Genomic DNA, 18,055 nt, shown 5'->3' on the forward strand with positions numbered 1-18,055 from the left:
CCTGGACCGAGATGCCCTACGCACAGTCACTCATGCGCTCGTGACCTCCCATTTAGACTACTGCAATGCTCTCTACATGGGGCTGCCCTTGAGGACCACTCGGAGGCTTCAGCTGGTGCAGAATGCAGCCGTGCGAGTTGTGATGGGAGTTTCCCAATATTCCCATGTAACACCTCTACTCCGCGAGCTGCATTGGCTTCCGGTTGCCCTCCGGGTGAGATTCAAGATGCTGGTAATGACCTATAAAGCCCTAAATGGCGAGGGTCCGGGATATCTGAGGGAACACCTGCTGCCGGCATCGAGCTCCCTTTGTCCAGTGTGCTCCCACATGGAGGGTCTTCTCAGGGTGCCGCCGGTAAAAGATTGCTGGCGGATAACACCCAGGGGGAGGGCCTTCTCAGTGGGTGCGCCTGCCCTCTGGAACCAGCTGCCAGTGGAGCTTAGGACTGCCCCCGACCTCCATTCTGCCGGGACCTGAAGACCTGGCTCTTTGAGCTCTCTGGCCCAGGCTGAGAATCTTAATTTTAATTTTAATTGGGGTTTTTATTTGTTGAGGGATTGATATAATTTTTTTAATTGTTTTTAACTTTTGTATTTTTTGTTTTTAATCACCCTGTAAACCGCCCTGAGTCCTTCGGGAAAGGGCGGTATATAAATAAAATAAATAAATAAATAAATAAATAAATAAATAAATAAACTTTCCTAGGTTCTCTCTGAGTTTGATAAAGTCAGCTCTTTTGTAGTTTGAGACATTGATTGGATTGTTTTCTGTTGCTAGTGTTTGCATTATATTAAATTCCAGTATGATGTGGTCACTTTTGCCCAAGGTTCTGGGAACTTCAACTCCCTCTATATGTCTTCTCTATTAGTTAGAATTAAGTCCAGTATGGCTTTAAATCTAGTTCCCTCCTCCACCTTTTGGATGACAAAGTTGTCAGTTAGATTGGTTAGGAATCTGTTTGATCTCTCGCTTGTTGCAGAGTTTGTCACCTAGTTGATATCTGGATAGTTGAAATCTCCATTACTACTGTGGTATGCTTCCTACATACATTTGTTCTCTTACATGTAGTGTTCTCTTACATATAGTGCAACTCCCCCACCTCTTTTTGTAGACCTGTTTCTTTTGAACAATTTGTATCCATCCATCAGTTCATTCCAATCATGGGTTTTGTCCCACCAGGTTTCTGTTATTTCAATTGTGTCATACCCTCCCTTGTGTACTATTGCTTCTAGTTCACCCTGTTTGTTCCACAAGGTTTGAGTATTTGTATATAAGCATTTACGACTTTTATGCTCAACAGTATACTGTAAGAACTAGTTTGCTATATAAAAAAATCAAGATAAGAATTAAGGGAATTAAGTCATACATCATTCATTTAGAATCACTGCTTAGAGTTTGACTAAAAATGCACTCACACACTCCACAAACTCCTTTTATTCTGAGTATTCATTTTTATTCTCTGTTAGAAATTAATTCTTTTCCCTACATTGGCACTGCTTTCTCAATGAAAGGTGGACTACATTTTTTATAAATCATCACCATCTTTTCAAATCACCAATATCTTATAAAAACTCAGATATATGCTCATTTCTTATTCAATTCTGCCCAAACAAGTTGAACTGTCTTACCTGCCACAAAAATCATAGAATACCTACTACCATTAGAATTAAATATTTGCTAGGATCTCCAGTTGCAGTTATTTTCCTGGGCTCCAAGATCCAGTTATTTTCCTGGGCTCCAAGATCACTACAGACGGGGACTGCAACCAAGAAATTAAAAGACGCTTGCTCCTGGGGAGGAAAGCTATGGCAAATCTAGACAGCACACTAAAAAACAGAGACATCACCCTGTCAACAAAAGTGCGTATAGTCAAGGCTATGGTCTTCCCTGTGGGCCATCAGTTTGACACCCCTGTATTAGATGTTCAATCTGCTAGCATCAGCTGTGCTGCTAGTCCACAGGCAAATAGATACAGACCTTCATTGTACAGCCAAGTCAAAAGGGCCATTTTTTGCTGCTTCTGTCATTACCCTACTTTTACCATACCCATTTGCTGGCTGCTGGTGATATTCTACCATTTTGTTAAGTTGGAAGACTTCAACTTACATTCCCTTGGTAAGTGGTTTGGATTGGTCCAGGATTCTATGGCCCCCATGCAACCATGGATAGATGCAACTTATTAAGGGTCCTACATACAACATTAAGAAAATGAAGATCATGGCATCCGGCCCTCTCAATTCCTGGCAAATGGAAGGAGAAGAAATGGAGGTAGTGACAGATTTTATTTTCCTGGGCTCCAAGATCACCGCAGATGGGGACTGCAGCCAAGAAATTAAAAGATGCTTGCTCCTGGGGAGGAAAGCTATGGCAAATCTAGACAGCACACTAAAAAACAGAGACATCACCCTGTCAACAAAAGTGCATATAGTCAAGGCTATGGTCTTCCCAGTTGCAATGTATGGCAGTGAAAGTTGAACCATAAGAAAGGCTGAGCGCCAAAGAATTGAGCCCTTTGAACTATGGTGCTGAAGAAGACTCCCGTGAGTCCCTTGGACAGCAAGGTGATCAAACCGGTCAGTTCTAGAGGAGATCAACCCTGACTGCTCTTTAGAAGGCCAGATGCTGAAGTTGAAACTCAAATATTTTGGCCACCTAATGAGAAGGAAGGACTCACTGGAGATGAGCCTAATGCTGGGAAAGGTTGAGGGCAAGAGAAGAAAGGGATGACAGAGAATGAGATGGCTGGATGGAGTCACTGAAGCAGTAGGCATGAGCTTAAATGCACTCCAGAAGATGGTAGAGGACAGGAAGGCCTGGAGGAATGTTGTCCATGGGGTCATGATGGGTCAGACATGACTTTTAATCTAATAAAAATATTATTAGGGCACTTTTAATGTTGATATAATATTAGACTTATTTCAATTTTTGTATACTGAAAGTATTTACCATATTACTATACCATTTCCAGGTTAAAGATTTTGATAGTTAAAAAAAGAATAAGGTATTCTCTGTGTACGGCAACAGTCTATGTTCAGTTTTGCAGCACAAACACCCTTAAGTAATCTAAAGAGCAAAGCAGATGAGGCATATTCTCAACATAATCAGATCACATACTGATTACATACTGATTTCAAGGGAGATATAGGTAGTCCTTGACTTATAACTACAATTGAGCCCAAAATGTCTGTTGCTAAGTAATACAGTGAAGTGAATTTTGCCCCATTTTATGACCTTTATTGGCATAGTTGATAAGTGAATTACTGTAGTTGTTAAGTTAGTAACATGGTTATTAAGTGAATCTGGCTTCCCCCTTGACTTTGCTTGTCAGAAGGTTGCAAAAGGAGATCACATTTATATAAATTTATATAAATCAGAAGCTAAGAGAAACATTTTTGTAAATATTTTACAGTGCCTAGAAAGAAATCTAGATTTTAAACTTTGACAAAGGACAAAGCACTTATTTCCATCAGTCTTTCCTTCTTATTAGTTGGTCCCTGTTGTTCAATTCAGCTCTGAACACAACGATATAACATTTTGGGGAAAAAATGCAAAATAGAAGCCCAGCACCAGATGCTAAAATAGAGAAAATCTCCACAGCCACCATGTATTTCCCTTTGGAACTCAGGTATGCTGGGACAAAGGACAACCAAACACTGCAAAAGACCAACATGCTAAAGGTGATGAACTTGGCTTCATTGAAACTGTCAGGTAACTTCCTGGCAAGAAAAGCTGTTGTGAAACTGACAAGAGCCAGGAAACCCATATAGCCAAGAACACAATAAAACATAGTCACAGAGCCTTCATTACATTGCAGGATAATTTCTTCAGTGACTGAGATCATATCAACATCTGGGAAAGGGGGAGCCATTGCCAGCCACAAAATACAGATGCTTGCTTGGATCAGGGAGCAGGAAACAACAATGGAATTGGTTAACTTTTTCCCCACCCATTTTCTCATGCTAGATCCTGGCTGGGTGGCCATGAAAGCCAGAACCACTGTGATGGTTTTTGCTAAAATAGAAGAAACAGCCACTGAGAAAACCATTCCAAAAGTTGTTTGCCGGAGAAGACAGGTCACTTTTCCAGGCTGGCCAATAAATAGTAGCGCTGAAAGGAAGCAGAGCAGGAGGGAGATGAGGAGAGTGTAGGTCAAGTCCCGGTTGTTAGCTTTGACTATGGGAGTGTTGTGGTTTCTCATAAATACACTTAGCACAAGAATTGTGGTCAAAGAAAAGGAAAGTGCAAAAGAGGCTAAACTGTACCCTAAAGGTTCTTCATAAGACAAGAAACTAATTATTTTGGGTGAACAGAAGTCCTTTTTTTTGTTGGGATAGGTTTTCTCTTTGCATTTAGAACATTCACTGCTGTCTGAAAGAAACAGAGATGTAATATTAATTTAACATGCAAATCATAAATTCATCAGTGTGCTATTATTATAATTCTAAGGGAAACTTAGACTTTTAAGATTTTGATATGGGAAGCCTTCAGTGCTCACAGGAGCCACCTTCATTTGGCTGATTTCAAAATACACACATTTTTTAGATTTTATTAAGAATTAAATTTAGATTTTATGTAAGCAAATAAATAAGAGAGAAAATATGAAACAAAAGTCAGGCTAAATCTATAGTAATATGTCCCTTTGCTTTATTAAAGTAAAAATATCTTGTTTTAAAACAAATATTACCATATATATTCTGACTATTAAAATTTATATTTCTTATTTTTCCTTCCAGGTTGCCTCAATAAATAATGCTATGTCTTATTTGATGTTTCCAATATGAATCTCCTTTATTCCTCTTCATTTAGATGTATGTAATTGTGGAATGGGTTAGGTTAATGTATATGGTGAATTAAATCTATTAGTTTACCTCATAAAATTTGTAATTTCTATATACCATATTTAAATAGCACTTAGACTTATATACCACTTCACAGTGCTTTACAGCACTCTCCAAGCAGTTTACAGAGTCAGCATATTGCCCCCAACAATCTGGGTCCTCATTTACCGACCTTGGAAGAATGGAAGGCTGAGTCAACCTTGAGTTGGTCAGGATTGAAGAAATCAAACTCCTGGCAATGTGAGCAGAATTAGGCTGCAGTACTGCATTCTAACCACTGTGCCACCAAGACTCAGATAAACCACAGTTCAGATGAAAGTAGATTTATATAAATTTAGGTTATAATAATGAAGAACTTAGATTACCAATCTCAGTTGAAACTCTCCCTTCTGGACAAGGGATGCAATCATAGCAGCAAAATGGTTTCCCTTCCTTCACTTTTTTGCTAAAACCAAGAAAACAACTCTGACTGCATGCAGAAATAGGTTGCACCTAAAAATAAAAGAGGAAAAGAATGTCTGGAGGAGGGATTTTGAAACTGCTTGTCCAATGGGCCCATTAGAAAATTTAATAACAAATTGTAGGCATTTTCAAAACAAGTATAGAACTTTTAAAGTAAAGCAGTCAATTCAACATCTGATGATAAAGTAGTAAAGGCATATCAGAATAGCCTACCTGAGGACATTGCTGCAAGATGGGCCCTGGGGAATGAAGCTCCCTTCCCCAGGCCCGAGTTCTACCAGCTGGGGAGTCCAATAGGACCAAAAGTCGCCCCCTAGAGGCGACTGGCCAAAGGGTGAAACTTTGCAGATCGCAGGCCAGTGGTAGCTGGCCTGCTTGATCTAAAGGAGCCCTCGGGACCAGCAGGAAGAAAGGCTGACTGCACCCATGTGATCTGCCAGAAGCAGCTGATTGTTGGAGATAACAAATTTTAAAAGCAGAAGGCAAAACAGCTGATCCGGGGGAGACTACTATCCTTTTCTCTCTACAAGTGATAATACAGGTTCTGGGAAAAAGCATTCCAAAGCAAGAAATCCCCAAGCTTTGGGGGGGGCTTTTTTTCTTTACCCCTCCCTCCTGAACTATAAGCTGTGGTTTAAGCTTTGGGGGAATTAAAACTGACTTATAATAATACTGTGAAGATAACTGGGGCATAAAAGAAGCCTAATTTGGGGAAACTTTTGGATTTATAAAACTTTTTTAAAAATTTTGTTTGTTTGGAAACCATTTGTTTTAACTTTTTAAACTTTTTTAAAGTATAGTGGAAATGGACATCTAATGACACCTACTGGCAAAACTGAGAACTACATTTAATTTTGTATTTTTTTTCTCTTTTCTTTATCTTAAGTAGTTGTTTTGATTGGAGTCTTAAAACTTGGCTGTATGCCCAGACATAGCTTATAGTTTAAACATTTTGCTGTCCTTGGAATTTATAGTCCTGAAGATTGTGGCTGAAAAAGAAAAGACTCTTTTTGGATTGCCCTGTCCTACAGAATGAATTACAATTATAAATATAAACTGTGTTTGAAGTCATTGGACTTCCCTGGATTACAAATACAGCTTGACCTAGAATTTTTACAAGCTGTTTTGAAAGAGTTAATAATAAGAAATCCCTTCAAACAGAATACTTTGGATTACAAATTTTGGTATATTTTCTTTTTCTTTTTTCCCTTTTGCTCTTTTTTTACCATTTACTATTTTTATTATTTACCTCTCCTATTTGTTAGGAGCCTATTGGATTATAAATTTTGATTTACTTGGTGGATTACAAAGTATGATTTAAAGATAAAGATGAGTGCCTCCAACCTATCTAAAGTTGGAAACAAAGGATCTTCTGCTCCCTCTTCGGCTTCAGCAAGTCCAGTTTATAAGAGATCAATTGATACAATGCTTCAAAAGGCTAATAACTTCCAAAAGGAAACTCAGGTAATCCTTTAAGCAATTCAAAAGGCAATCGCTATTCACATGGAGGTCACAATGAGAAACCATGAGGAGTTAAAAAGTGATTTTGATAAAATGAATAAAAGAATTAACAATATGGACTCTCAATTTGAACATTTTAAACAGATGGTTACAGAACATCAACAAAGAATCCAAAAAATAGAAGATAAACCAACCAAGGTTGACCAGAAACTAGAAGTTTTAAAAGATGAAAATCAGAAGTTGATCCAAATAAATAAAGAACTAGAAGACATGATAGCTGGGGTGGAGATGGAAAGAGCCTCATACTTTTTAAGATTTCAAAATTTAATGGAAATATTAAATTAAATCTAGCCAAGATGGAAATAATGGCTCAACAGATTAAAAAGGCTAAACAGAACTTTTTTGAAAATGCCAACAAGCCTGAGAGATGGTTAGTATATAGACTGAAAAAAGAAAAAGAGAAAAAATTGATAAACAAGCTGCAAGATCCGAAAGCTGAATTACAGTTTCAAAATGATACAATTAAAAAAAAATGTTAAGATTATTATGAGATACTTTACAATGTAGAGGAAATTCCAAAAGAAAAAATACAGCAGTATTTAAAAAAGCAGACTTACCAAAAATTTCAGAGAATATTTGAAACATATTAAATGGGAAAATATCAATGATGGAGATTATAGAGGCTATACAAAGGCAAAAAATTGATAAGACTCCTGGCCCAGATGGATTAGACCAATATCACTATTAAATGTAGATTATAAAATCTTCACCTCAGTAATAGCAGAAAGACTAAAGAAATTTTTGATCAAATTTATACATACAGACCAAAATGGTTTTCTACCTAAAAGACAGATAAAAAATAATTTAAGAATGATTCTTGATGTGTTAGAGTACTATGAAATTCATTCAGGGAAACAGATGGCTTTAATATTCCTTTAATATTCCTTCAACCTGCCATCCCTGGGGGTATCATCTGAGTTGGCTCGGGAGTTCATGGCTTCCATGACGGCCATGGACCTGATGCAAGTAATTCAGGGCCCAACTCATGGGGGGGGTGTCACACGCTCATTTTGTTTTTCTATCTGGACGATGGTTAGATGATCTGGGTGGGGGTTCTCCAATTATTATACCCCTGTCATCATCATCTCCTGCGGCTGGTCTTCCATTTCACCACTCCTCGTCACGGGGTTACAGAACCAACAAGATGGTTCCGCCCTAGGCGCTTAATGGACCCTGAGCGGTTCCAGGTGGCACTCGGGTCCCCACCTGCCGCCTTCGCTCACAGCTTGGCCGATGCCCTGGTGGAAGCCTGGGAACAGGCAGCCACGGAGGCACTCGACCGTGCTGTACCTATGCGGCCCCTGACTTGGCACAGATCTGCGGAGCTCCGGGAGATGAAGCGTCAGAGATGGGGCCTAGAGAGCTGTTGGAGATCCAGCCGGTCTGAATCCGACTGATTACCACTCACCTATTTGAACAAGCCGGCCTGGTCTGATAGGTTTGGGGTATTTTAATTGTAATTTTAATTAACTTTTTACTGCAATTGGGCTATTCTATATAATTCTCATTTTAACTTTTGTATATTGTATTTTTATTGCATTTTATTGCCCTGTACACCACCCGGAGTCCTTCAGGAGAAGGGCGGTATAGAAATTAAATAAATTTTAAAACCAGCAGAACCCAGAAATTATGCTGTTTGCTAAATATTGAGAATGTTATTTGGAAAAACCCCAAACCCAACCCTAATCCTAACCCTAACCCAAATCCTAACCCCAACCCCAACCCCACCTTATTCCTAACCCTACAAAAACTATTACAATTTATACAAAAAAATAGCCTACTTGTTATGATAAAGCTTATAGGTAGACAAATTAGTTTATTTCTCAGCTATATTATTACAACATATGTTGTGTCATAAACTCATTGTGTCCTCTTTCAGTACTTAAAAGACCCTGGAGAATATTATTGCTTCACACATAATGGAATTAGTTGAGATTATTGAATAACAACAGCAACAAATTTCAATGAGTTTTGTTGTAGTATTTCCTGAGATGTTGGTAATAATGTTCAGTTTGACATGCAATGCATCAGAGTAGGCCAATGAAAGTGATCTATTGTATTTCTTTTCAAGACATTCTGCTGGTTTTAAAAAATAGATTTGACTTCTCAAAAAGGGGGGAAAGTTTAGTTAAGAGATATCTATTTGTCTATCCATACTTAGGCACTTATTTATCTTTACCTATTCCATTAAAACAATGAACTGACCATAGTAATGTAGTTACTTCTGCAATTAGCATTTACTTCTAGATGGAAAATTATCCAATAATACACGAATTTCTAAATTTCTAAGAGAATATATTGTCCATGATTGATCTACTGTATAGTGAGAAAATAAATGAGGATTGAATTTCATTTCAAACACCTAAAGAAATAATGAATTGAAAGCATCTGGATGATGGAAAACTTGTATTGGATAGAATTGATGAGATCCTCAGAAACAGGGAGTTGAGAAATTTAAAGAAGAAAAGGCAGTATATGAATTGGTCTATGGATGTGGTAGAAGCAAATACAAAATGCAAAAAAGAAAGAAACAGAAAAATAAAGTGAATGGTATAGATGAAAACTAGATTTAGCTACAGAGAATTATGTTTTCGCTTAAGTCATGCCTTTAATTTATTTTGCTTATTGATTGTCAACCCTTTTGTTGTGCTTTAATCTGAAAGAAATAATCTGATGGCTATACTCTTCAGGTATGAAACCTATAGAATTACATGCAAATTAAAGCATAGTGACATAAAAGTGTAACCTTGTCTGATTTTTCTATTGATTGAGATTTCTGTTGTCACAAGATCTGATCTAGGACAATTCACTTTAATATGGAATTAATATTAATTAAAAGTCAGCCAACTGCAAGTTGTAAGAAAAAAATCACATACAAAGCTTGGACTTCCGGTGGCGGCGCGGCGCCGTAGACAGCCTTCCCGGGCTGCCCGCGGCTCAGCTGTTTGTTTTTTCGCCCGAAACAGCGCCGATCAGCTGTTCGGGCGAAATTGAAGCCCCCTCCTCGGGAGAAGAGGAGGGGGTGAGGCCCCAGGTAGGGGTAGAGTTCTCCAGGGCCGCCTGAGCTTGGAGCTTGGGCGGCTGAAGGATTGAACTCCCCCGAAGCCTGGGTTGCTCCCAGCTGGCCGGCGTCTCTGCTCCGAACTTCTTGGAGCGGAGCCAGGCGTCTGCGAACCATCCCTGCCTGCAGAAAGGACTATGATTTAAAGGAGCAGGCAGAGCGGTACAAGAGACAAAGGTGAAGAGATTTATTTTAATATACTCTCTAGCTTGTTGGACTTTGTAAACTTTTGAAAGTGCGTCATAATTGAGGACTAAAAGATGGCGGCGAAACCTCCCCCTAAAACTCTTCGGAGTGGTGGATCCTCGCCAGTGCAACAATCATCACTACAGGCATTGCACCCTCCTGAAGCGCTGACACCGAAGGATTTACGAGATGCTTTGGATAAACTTTTGGAATCAATCAATCAATCAATGGCAGATAAATTTGCGCAGATGGAGGAGAAACTGGAGAAACTGGAGGAGAGAATGGAAGAGAGGATGGAACAGAAGCTCAGCGTGATGAAGGTAGACATTTTGTCCTCAGTGCATAAAGTGGCGGAATGTGTGGAAGAATTAGATGAAAAAATGGATGATTTGGCTCAAAGAAATGCTATATTAGAAGTAAAGGCTCGAGAGAATGAAAATATAAGAGACAAAGTGGAAAAGGAGTTAAGCTTGGCCCAATATTACCAGATGCAGTTTGCTATCAGAATTAGAGGTTTAAAAGAGGATATTAAAGAAGATTTAAAGCAACTGATCTCTGAGGCTCTTGAAGGGGTATTAAACCAGCCAGCATCTGAAATAAGAGCAGCTATGGATAAAGTGTTCAGGGTGAATTCATGGATTGCTAGGCAGAGAAAGTTGCCTAGAGATGTGGTGGTTTATTTTGCAAAAAGAGAAATTAGAGACCAAGTTATACAAGCTGCCTATGATGTTAAAGTGGTGATTGCTGGACAAGAAGTTCTGGTTTTAAAAGAAATTCCTCCAAGGATCTTAAGGGGAAGGAAGGACTATGCATTTCTTGTGCAGGAGCTTAAGCAAAGAGATATAAGGTTCAGATGGGAGATCCCTGAGGGGCTGATGGTGATGCATGAAGGTAAAAGGTACCGGCTGATTACTGTGAAGCAAGCGCGTGATTTCTATAACAATGTCTTAAAAGCAGCCCCATTAACACTTCTGGAAGCTGGAAAGGGATCTGGAGAAGGAAAACATCAAGAGGATGGAACAGAGGAAAGTGGTGTTGGAGGAGATCAAGCTACAACTTCTTTGGATGATCCTAGAGAGCAAAGAGTAACGCGTGCTGCTTTAAAACGAGCAAAGAAAATAAAAGAACAAGATCAGCAAAAGTCTTCAGATTCTTCACAACGTACATATAGTCAAGCTGTGGGAGGAGCACGGCCTAAAGAAATTAGTCCTATCAAAGCTGTGGTCCAAGAGCTTTTGGAGGATATGCATGGCAACTAAATTTCTAACCTGGAATGTTAATGGATTAAATTCACCGCAGAAGAGGAAGAAAGTTTTTCAATACTTAAAACAATTTAAGATAGATGTTATATGTTTGCAAGAAACGCATATTAGAGTTTTGGATCAAAAGTATTTATTGAACTCGAGACTGGGTACGCAATTTGTTGCCTCTGCAGAGAATAAGAAAAATGGAGTGGTTGTTTATGTTAAAAGTGCCTTAACAGCAGACTTAATTGAAGCAGATAAGCATGGACGATATGTTATGATTGAGCTGTTGTTAGAAGGTAAAAAGACGCTTTTAGTTGGATTATATGCACCTAACCAACAACAAGCTGATTTTTTTTAGCTTATTTCACACAAAGATTACCCAGTTGGATTATAAATCTTTTATTTTTATGGGAGATTGGAATGGTGTTTTGGATGTACAGCTGGATAAGGCTGGAGTTTTTAAGCGCATTCCAAGTCATGCAAGACTGCCTAAATCCTTTTTTGAAATGAAGGATGACTTGGAATTACGAGATATTTGGCGTGAGAGACACTTCCAAGAGAAGGATTATACCTTTTATTCTGACAGACACCAATCTTTTTCAAGGATTGATTTTATTTTGTTGACTAATGACCTTTTTCTGAGATCTAAAAAGGTGAAGATTTGTGCGAGAATTATCTCTGACCACAGCCCAGTTTGGTTGGAGATTGATGAGGAGAAAAGAGACAGACGCTCGTGGCGTGTAAATGAGAATTTGTTTAGAAATCAGAAAAATGTGGAAGAATGTAAACAGCGGATGAAGGATTTTTTTGAGATTAATATGAATAAGGGTACTTCTATGGACATGGTTTGGGATGCTAGCAAGGCCTATATGAGAGGGGTGTTGATATATATGAACAATAGACATAGACGTGCAGTGGAAATTAGAAGGAAACAACTGGAGAATGAAATAAAGGAAAAAGAAAAGGCTTTGATTTTGAATCCAGAGGATGTGAAGATTAAGGAGGCTATTAGATTGCTAAGAGGACAATTTGATAAATTAATGGCAGATCAAGTGGCAACTAATCTGCGGTTTGCTAGGCATAATACTTTTTGCAACGCTAATAAACCAGGCAGATGGTTAGCTTATAGACTGAGAAAAAAGCAAAGGGCCTCTAATATAGATAAGATTGAATATAAAGGAAGGGTTGTGTTTCAACAGAATCTTATTAAGGATGCTTTTCTGGATTTTTATTCGAAATTATATACTAAGGAGGAAATTAATATAAAAGATATTGATATATATTTGGAGAATGCTAGCATCCCGGTTCTTACGCAAGTACAAAAAGAGGGGATTAATCAACTGATTACAGAAGAGGAAATTTTTACAGCTATTAAGGAACTGAAGGTGGATAAAGCACCAGGCACTGATGGCTTGACTGCGGCCTATTATAAAAACTTGCAATTAGAGATGATAAAACCGTTAAAGGAACTGTTCCAGACAATCCAGAGGGGGGGAGAGGTGCCCCCGTCTTGGAGAACAGCTTTTATTTCTTTGATTCCGAAGGAAGACCAGGATGCTACTCAAGTTAAAAATTATAGACCGATATCGCTTTTAAATACAGACTATAAGATATTTGCTAAGGTCTTGGCTAATAGACTGATGAGGGTCCTGCAACAGGTGATTCACGGGGACCAAACGGGGTTTATTAGTGGTAGGCAAATGAAAAATAATGTGAGACATATAGTTGATGTGTTAGAGTTTTTGGAAAGGCACAACCAGATCTCTGCAGCGCTAATCTTTTTAGATGCTGAAAAGGCTTTTGATCAATTGAATTGGCAATTTTTGTTGAAAGTCTTAGATAAAATGGATTTTGGCGAAAATTTTTTGCAGCCGATTAGGGCATTATATCAAAAACAAACTGCCCGAATCATAGTTAATAATAGCTTGACAGCAGTATGTAATATTGAGAAGGGCACAAGGCAAGGGTGTCCGTTATCGCCCTTGTTATTTGTGTTAACATTGGAGATACTATTGACCAAGATTCGGAATTCAGAAAAAATTAAGGGAATTCAAGTTGGAGATCAGGACTATAGATTGAGAGCATTTGCCGATGATCTGGTTGTTACAGTGACCCAGCCAGAGAACTCTGTTGTGGACCTGATGGAGATAATAACACAATATGGCAAAGTTTCTGGATTTAAAGTAAATATACAGAAAACTAAAATTTTGGCTAGAAATATGACAGTTTCACAGAAGGCTCTCTTAGAAGGATTAACTGGATTTGAGATTGTTAAAAGGGTTAAATATCTGGGGGTGATTTTGTCGCCCTCTAATACAAAGCTATATAAAAATAACTATGAAAAATTATGGGGAAAAATTCAAAAAGAATTGGAGAGTTGGCAAAAATTGCAATTGTCTTTGTTGGGACGGATTGCAGCAGTGAAAATGAATGTCCTGCCCAAATTTTTATTTTTATTTCAAATGATACCGATTCTTAAGAAAGATTCTAATTTGGAGGAATGGCAGCGTGGTATCAATAAATTTGTCTGGGCAGGGAAAAAGCCACGAGTTAAACTTAAGATTATGCAGGATACTCGTGAGAGAGGTGGCCTTAAGCTGCCCAATTTGAAATTATATTATGAAGCTGCTGCATTAGTAGGAATAAGCGATTGGATTAATTTGACGCAATTGAGGTTATTAAATCTTGAGGGCCATGATCTGTTGTTTGGCTGGCATGCATATTTGTTGTATGATAAGAAGGTAGATATTGTGTTCAGGATGCATATTTTAAGACAGGCATTGCTGAGAGTTTGGAAGAAGTATAGACATAAGTTAAGCAGCAAGATACCATTGTGGGCAATTCCAAAACACGCAATAGAAAATATACATGCTGGCTTTAAACATGATGTGACTACGTACAAGGAGATTTTAAGTTTGGAAAGGAATATTTGGTGCTTGAAAGCATATAGCCTGTTGCGAGAAGAGAAGGTTGTCCAAACTTGGTTTCAATATATTCAGTTACGGGCCAGGTGGAAAGAAGACCAGAAAAATGGATTTATAATGACTGATGAAAATTTGATAAAGCAAATTAGAAACCAGGGACCAGCACATATTAAACGGATATATCTTGCATTGCTGGAGATTGATTCAGAAACGGAGCTTGTTAAAGATTGCATGATAAAATGGGCCCAAAACATTCAGGAAGTTATTACAATGGACACCTGGGAGAAGATTTGGGTGAGGAATGTAAAATTTACTCAAGCTCAAAATTTAAGAGAGAACTTTTACAAAATGTTTTATAGATGGCATTTAGATCCCAAAAAGCTTGCAAGTATGTATCCGAAATACCAGCCTAAATGTTGGAGATGTGGTGATGAAGATGCAACATATTTTCATATATGGTGGACATGTAAGAAGGTTAAGGCTTTTTGGATAAAAGTCTGGTGGAATATGCAGAAGATTTTTAAACGGAGGATAAAGTTTTGTCCGCAATTTTTTTTGTTGGGAATAATTGTTGACGCTACAGTTGTGGACTCTAAGCTGATGTTGAACTTAGTTACGGCAGCAAGACTTTTGATAGGTCAATATTGGAAGAAAGAGGTACTGCCGACTATAGAAGAATGGACTTTAAAGGTTTCCGACCTGGCAGAGATGGCGAAGATTTCAGCCTATTTGAAAGATCATTCGCAAGAACGTTATATTATGGAATGGAGAAAATGGATTGAGTTTATCCAGAACAAGTATAGGGTTAAGAAGTTTTATGTAGCATTCGAATGAGTCTTCTTTCGTTCCTTTTTCTTTCTTTTATGCTAGTTTTTTTTTTATATACATTTATTATGGTTAAGGTGTGTTTTATCCTATATAAGCTAGAGAGTGATGGATTTTAGAATCTATAGTCTTTAGTATATGGTAGTTTATGATTGCTTTTTTACATACATATACCTTGTATTTAGCTCTGGGAAGTCGGGGGGGGAGGGGGGGTGGAGGGAGGAGGGGAGGGAGGGACGTTGGGGGGAGGTAGGGGGGGTAGAGGGAGGGGGAAGGGTTTTTTTTTTTTTTTTTTTTTTCTAATGGAAAACTGTATTTTAAAACTTTTCAATAAAAAAAAAAAAAAAAAAGCTTGCTTAACTCTCCTAATATTTACTAAATGAAATCAAATTTTTGAATAGAGAAAAATATAATTCATATTATGAATTAGAAATCAAATAAATATATAAACAACATCTTTACATAATATTTTTACTGGAAGTAAATAAAATCAACAAATTATTCAACCAATAAATAAAATTCAGTATTACCTGATTAAACCATTTGTGCCACATAATGTTTTCATCATTGATGGGTAATAATTCATCTGAAGGACTTAAGTGATCTATATTTCCAACTTTCACTCGAATAAATGATTGGTTTGGGAAAAAAATCCAGTTGATAACATCAAATCCACCTTTTACTATCCCATTCTGATCAAATGAAATAAGCTTTCCAGCACTGTTGTTAAAAGATACACTTCTCAGAAAGTAATGGAGCTAAATCAAAAGGAAAACGCAAGAGTTTTGGAAGAGTTAAAATATTGCTTTTCATGATGGTAATTTTCAGAAGACACAACTGGATATATAGTTGCATTCTATGTATGTTACTTCTCTTTTTACTAGAATTAAAAGAAGAAGAGTTGAGAGTATAATTTATAAGGATTATGTGAAGAAAATTAGTATGACAGGAGAGATGGAAGATAATGGATCCCACTAAGATTTTGCTAACCACTCTTTTATCATTTGAATGCTACTTAAAATAAAAACAACAAGATCCAATAAATTAAAATCTGCATGATATTCAGAGTCAAACAGTTACACATACAAATACAGATCCATGTGAGATTTGTGAGGGACAGGAATTAAGGAAATGGAGATCAACTCTGCCATTATACAAGTACTCTTGCTATGCAACCAAATAAGGACATTGGGTCCATTACCTGCCAAAAGTCTTTTTTATGGATCTCCCCTCCTATTCTGTCTGTCATACCTCTTCTTTGATATTTTGAGGAGGACATGGCATGTAAAGCATAAGCTAAAGAGTGAATAGCATTATAGATGCTGTAGCTGTGACCAGTCATTTTCATTTCAAAAAGAGATCCAGCAAGGGTCTCTAAATTCTCTGTCCCATTACAAATATCCTCAGGCACATCACTCGTAACTATATCAGGCAAAACACAGGAAAAAACATCTTGCCAGAATAGATCGATAAATCCATCTTCCTTGGAGTTGAAGGGATTTTTTTTCTTAAGAAATGATTTAAACTCTGGTAGGTCAACTGTTTGCATTGTGAAAGAAAGAGCACCATTGATTATTTCTGTGTCCCAATTGCGTTGAAATGCTGATGAAGTAAACTCAATCTGGGCATTCAGTATCCATACAATTCCTTTTGGTTTACTTGTCACATTTTCAAAATTTGGTAGATATGTGAACCATCTCAAAGTCCCCGTGGTGGTAGATTCTCCAAAGACAATTGTCACGTTATTTTTATTGTCCATGATAAGCTCGTATACTTTTACTGCCTGATCAACCATACCAGGCAATCCACTTACATCATTATATTTTGGGAGCTTTTCAATAAAAGAATAACATATTCCTTTTTTGGAAAAAAGTGGAACCACATTTCGAAAAATTTCTTCTCCATGTTCACTATCCACTGCAAGGAGCCCAACCCAGGTCCAGTTAAAATGCAGGAGCAGTGACACCATCCCTGCATGTTGAAGGGCTTCTGGTGGAACCATCTGGTAAAAAGAAAGGCCTGGAGTTTTATCATTCATCAGTGGAGTGGAGCCATAAATGAGCTGATGAGACATGGAAGAGAAAATAATAGTCAAAGCTGTACAGCTTTTTCAGATTGTCATAACAAGCTACATACTGTAGATGATAACAGTGACAATTGCATCAGTCATATAAAACAATCTTAAACACTATTGATGCAAATAATGTTTGAAGATCCTCTACATTTTCAATCCCCTTCATAGATTACTGCCTTGTCGTGGCGAAGGGGCTTGCATAGTTCAATGAAGCTATGAGCTATGCCGTGCAGGGCCACCCAAGACAGACAGGTCATAGCAGAGAGTTCTGACAAAACGTGATCCACTGGAGAAGGAAATGGCAAACCACTCCAGTATCTTTGCCATGAAAACCCTATGGACAGTACCAAAAGGCAAAATGATATGATGCTGGAAGATGAGCCCCTCAGGTCGGAAGGTGTCCAATATGCTACTGGGGAAGAGCAGAGGGCTAATACTAGTAGCGCCAGAAAGAATGAAGCGACTGGGCCAAAGCCGAAAGGACGCTTAGCTGTAGATGTATCTGGTGGTGAAAGGAAAGTCCGATGCTGTAAAGATTTTTTCTCCATAGGAACCTGGAATGTGAAATCCATGAATCAAGAAAAGCTGGATGTGGTCAAACAAGAGATGACAAGACTGAACATCGACATCTTAGGAATCAGCGAACTAAAATGGATAGGAATGGGTGAATTTAATTCAGATGACCATCAGGTATACTACTGCAGGCAAGAATCCCTCAGAAGAAATGGAGTAGCCTTCATAGTCAATAAAAGAATAGGAAAAGCAGTAGTGGGATACAATCCCAAAAATGACAGAATGATCTCAGTTCAAATCAAAGGCAAACCATTCAATATCACAGTAGTCCAAGTCTATACCCCAACCACTGGTGCTGAAGAGGATGAAATTGACCAGTTCTATGAATCCCTACACCACCTTA

The 18,055-nt window shown here is 38.0% G+C and overlaps 1 protein-coding gene across 1 annotated transcript; it reads right to left on the reverse strand.

Moving 5' to 3' along the window:
* Nucleotides 1-3,467: 3,467 nt before the first annotated feature.
* Nucleotides 3,468-17,103, reverse strand: LOC308678704 (vomeronasal type-2 receptor 26-like; the record flags this gene model as incomplete). The annotated part of the gene is made up of 4 exons (XM_081345941.1): nucleotides 3,468-4,369; nucleotides 5,205-5,331; nucleotides 15,596-15,823; nucleotides 16,267-17,103. 4 exons carry the CDS (start codon nucleotides 17,101-17,103, stop codon nucleotides 3,468-3,470), a joined length of 2,094 nt encoding a protein of 697 aa, XP_081202067.1.
* Nucleotides 17,104-18,055: the final 952 nt, after the last annotated feature.

This window comes from Vipera berus, assembly GCF_964194415.1.
Source record: "Vipera berus genome assembly, chromosome: Z".
Taxonomy (NCBI): domain Eukaryota; kingdom Metazoa; phylum Chordata; class Lepidosauria; order Squamata; family Viperidae; genus Vipera; species Vipera berus.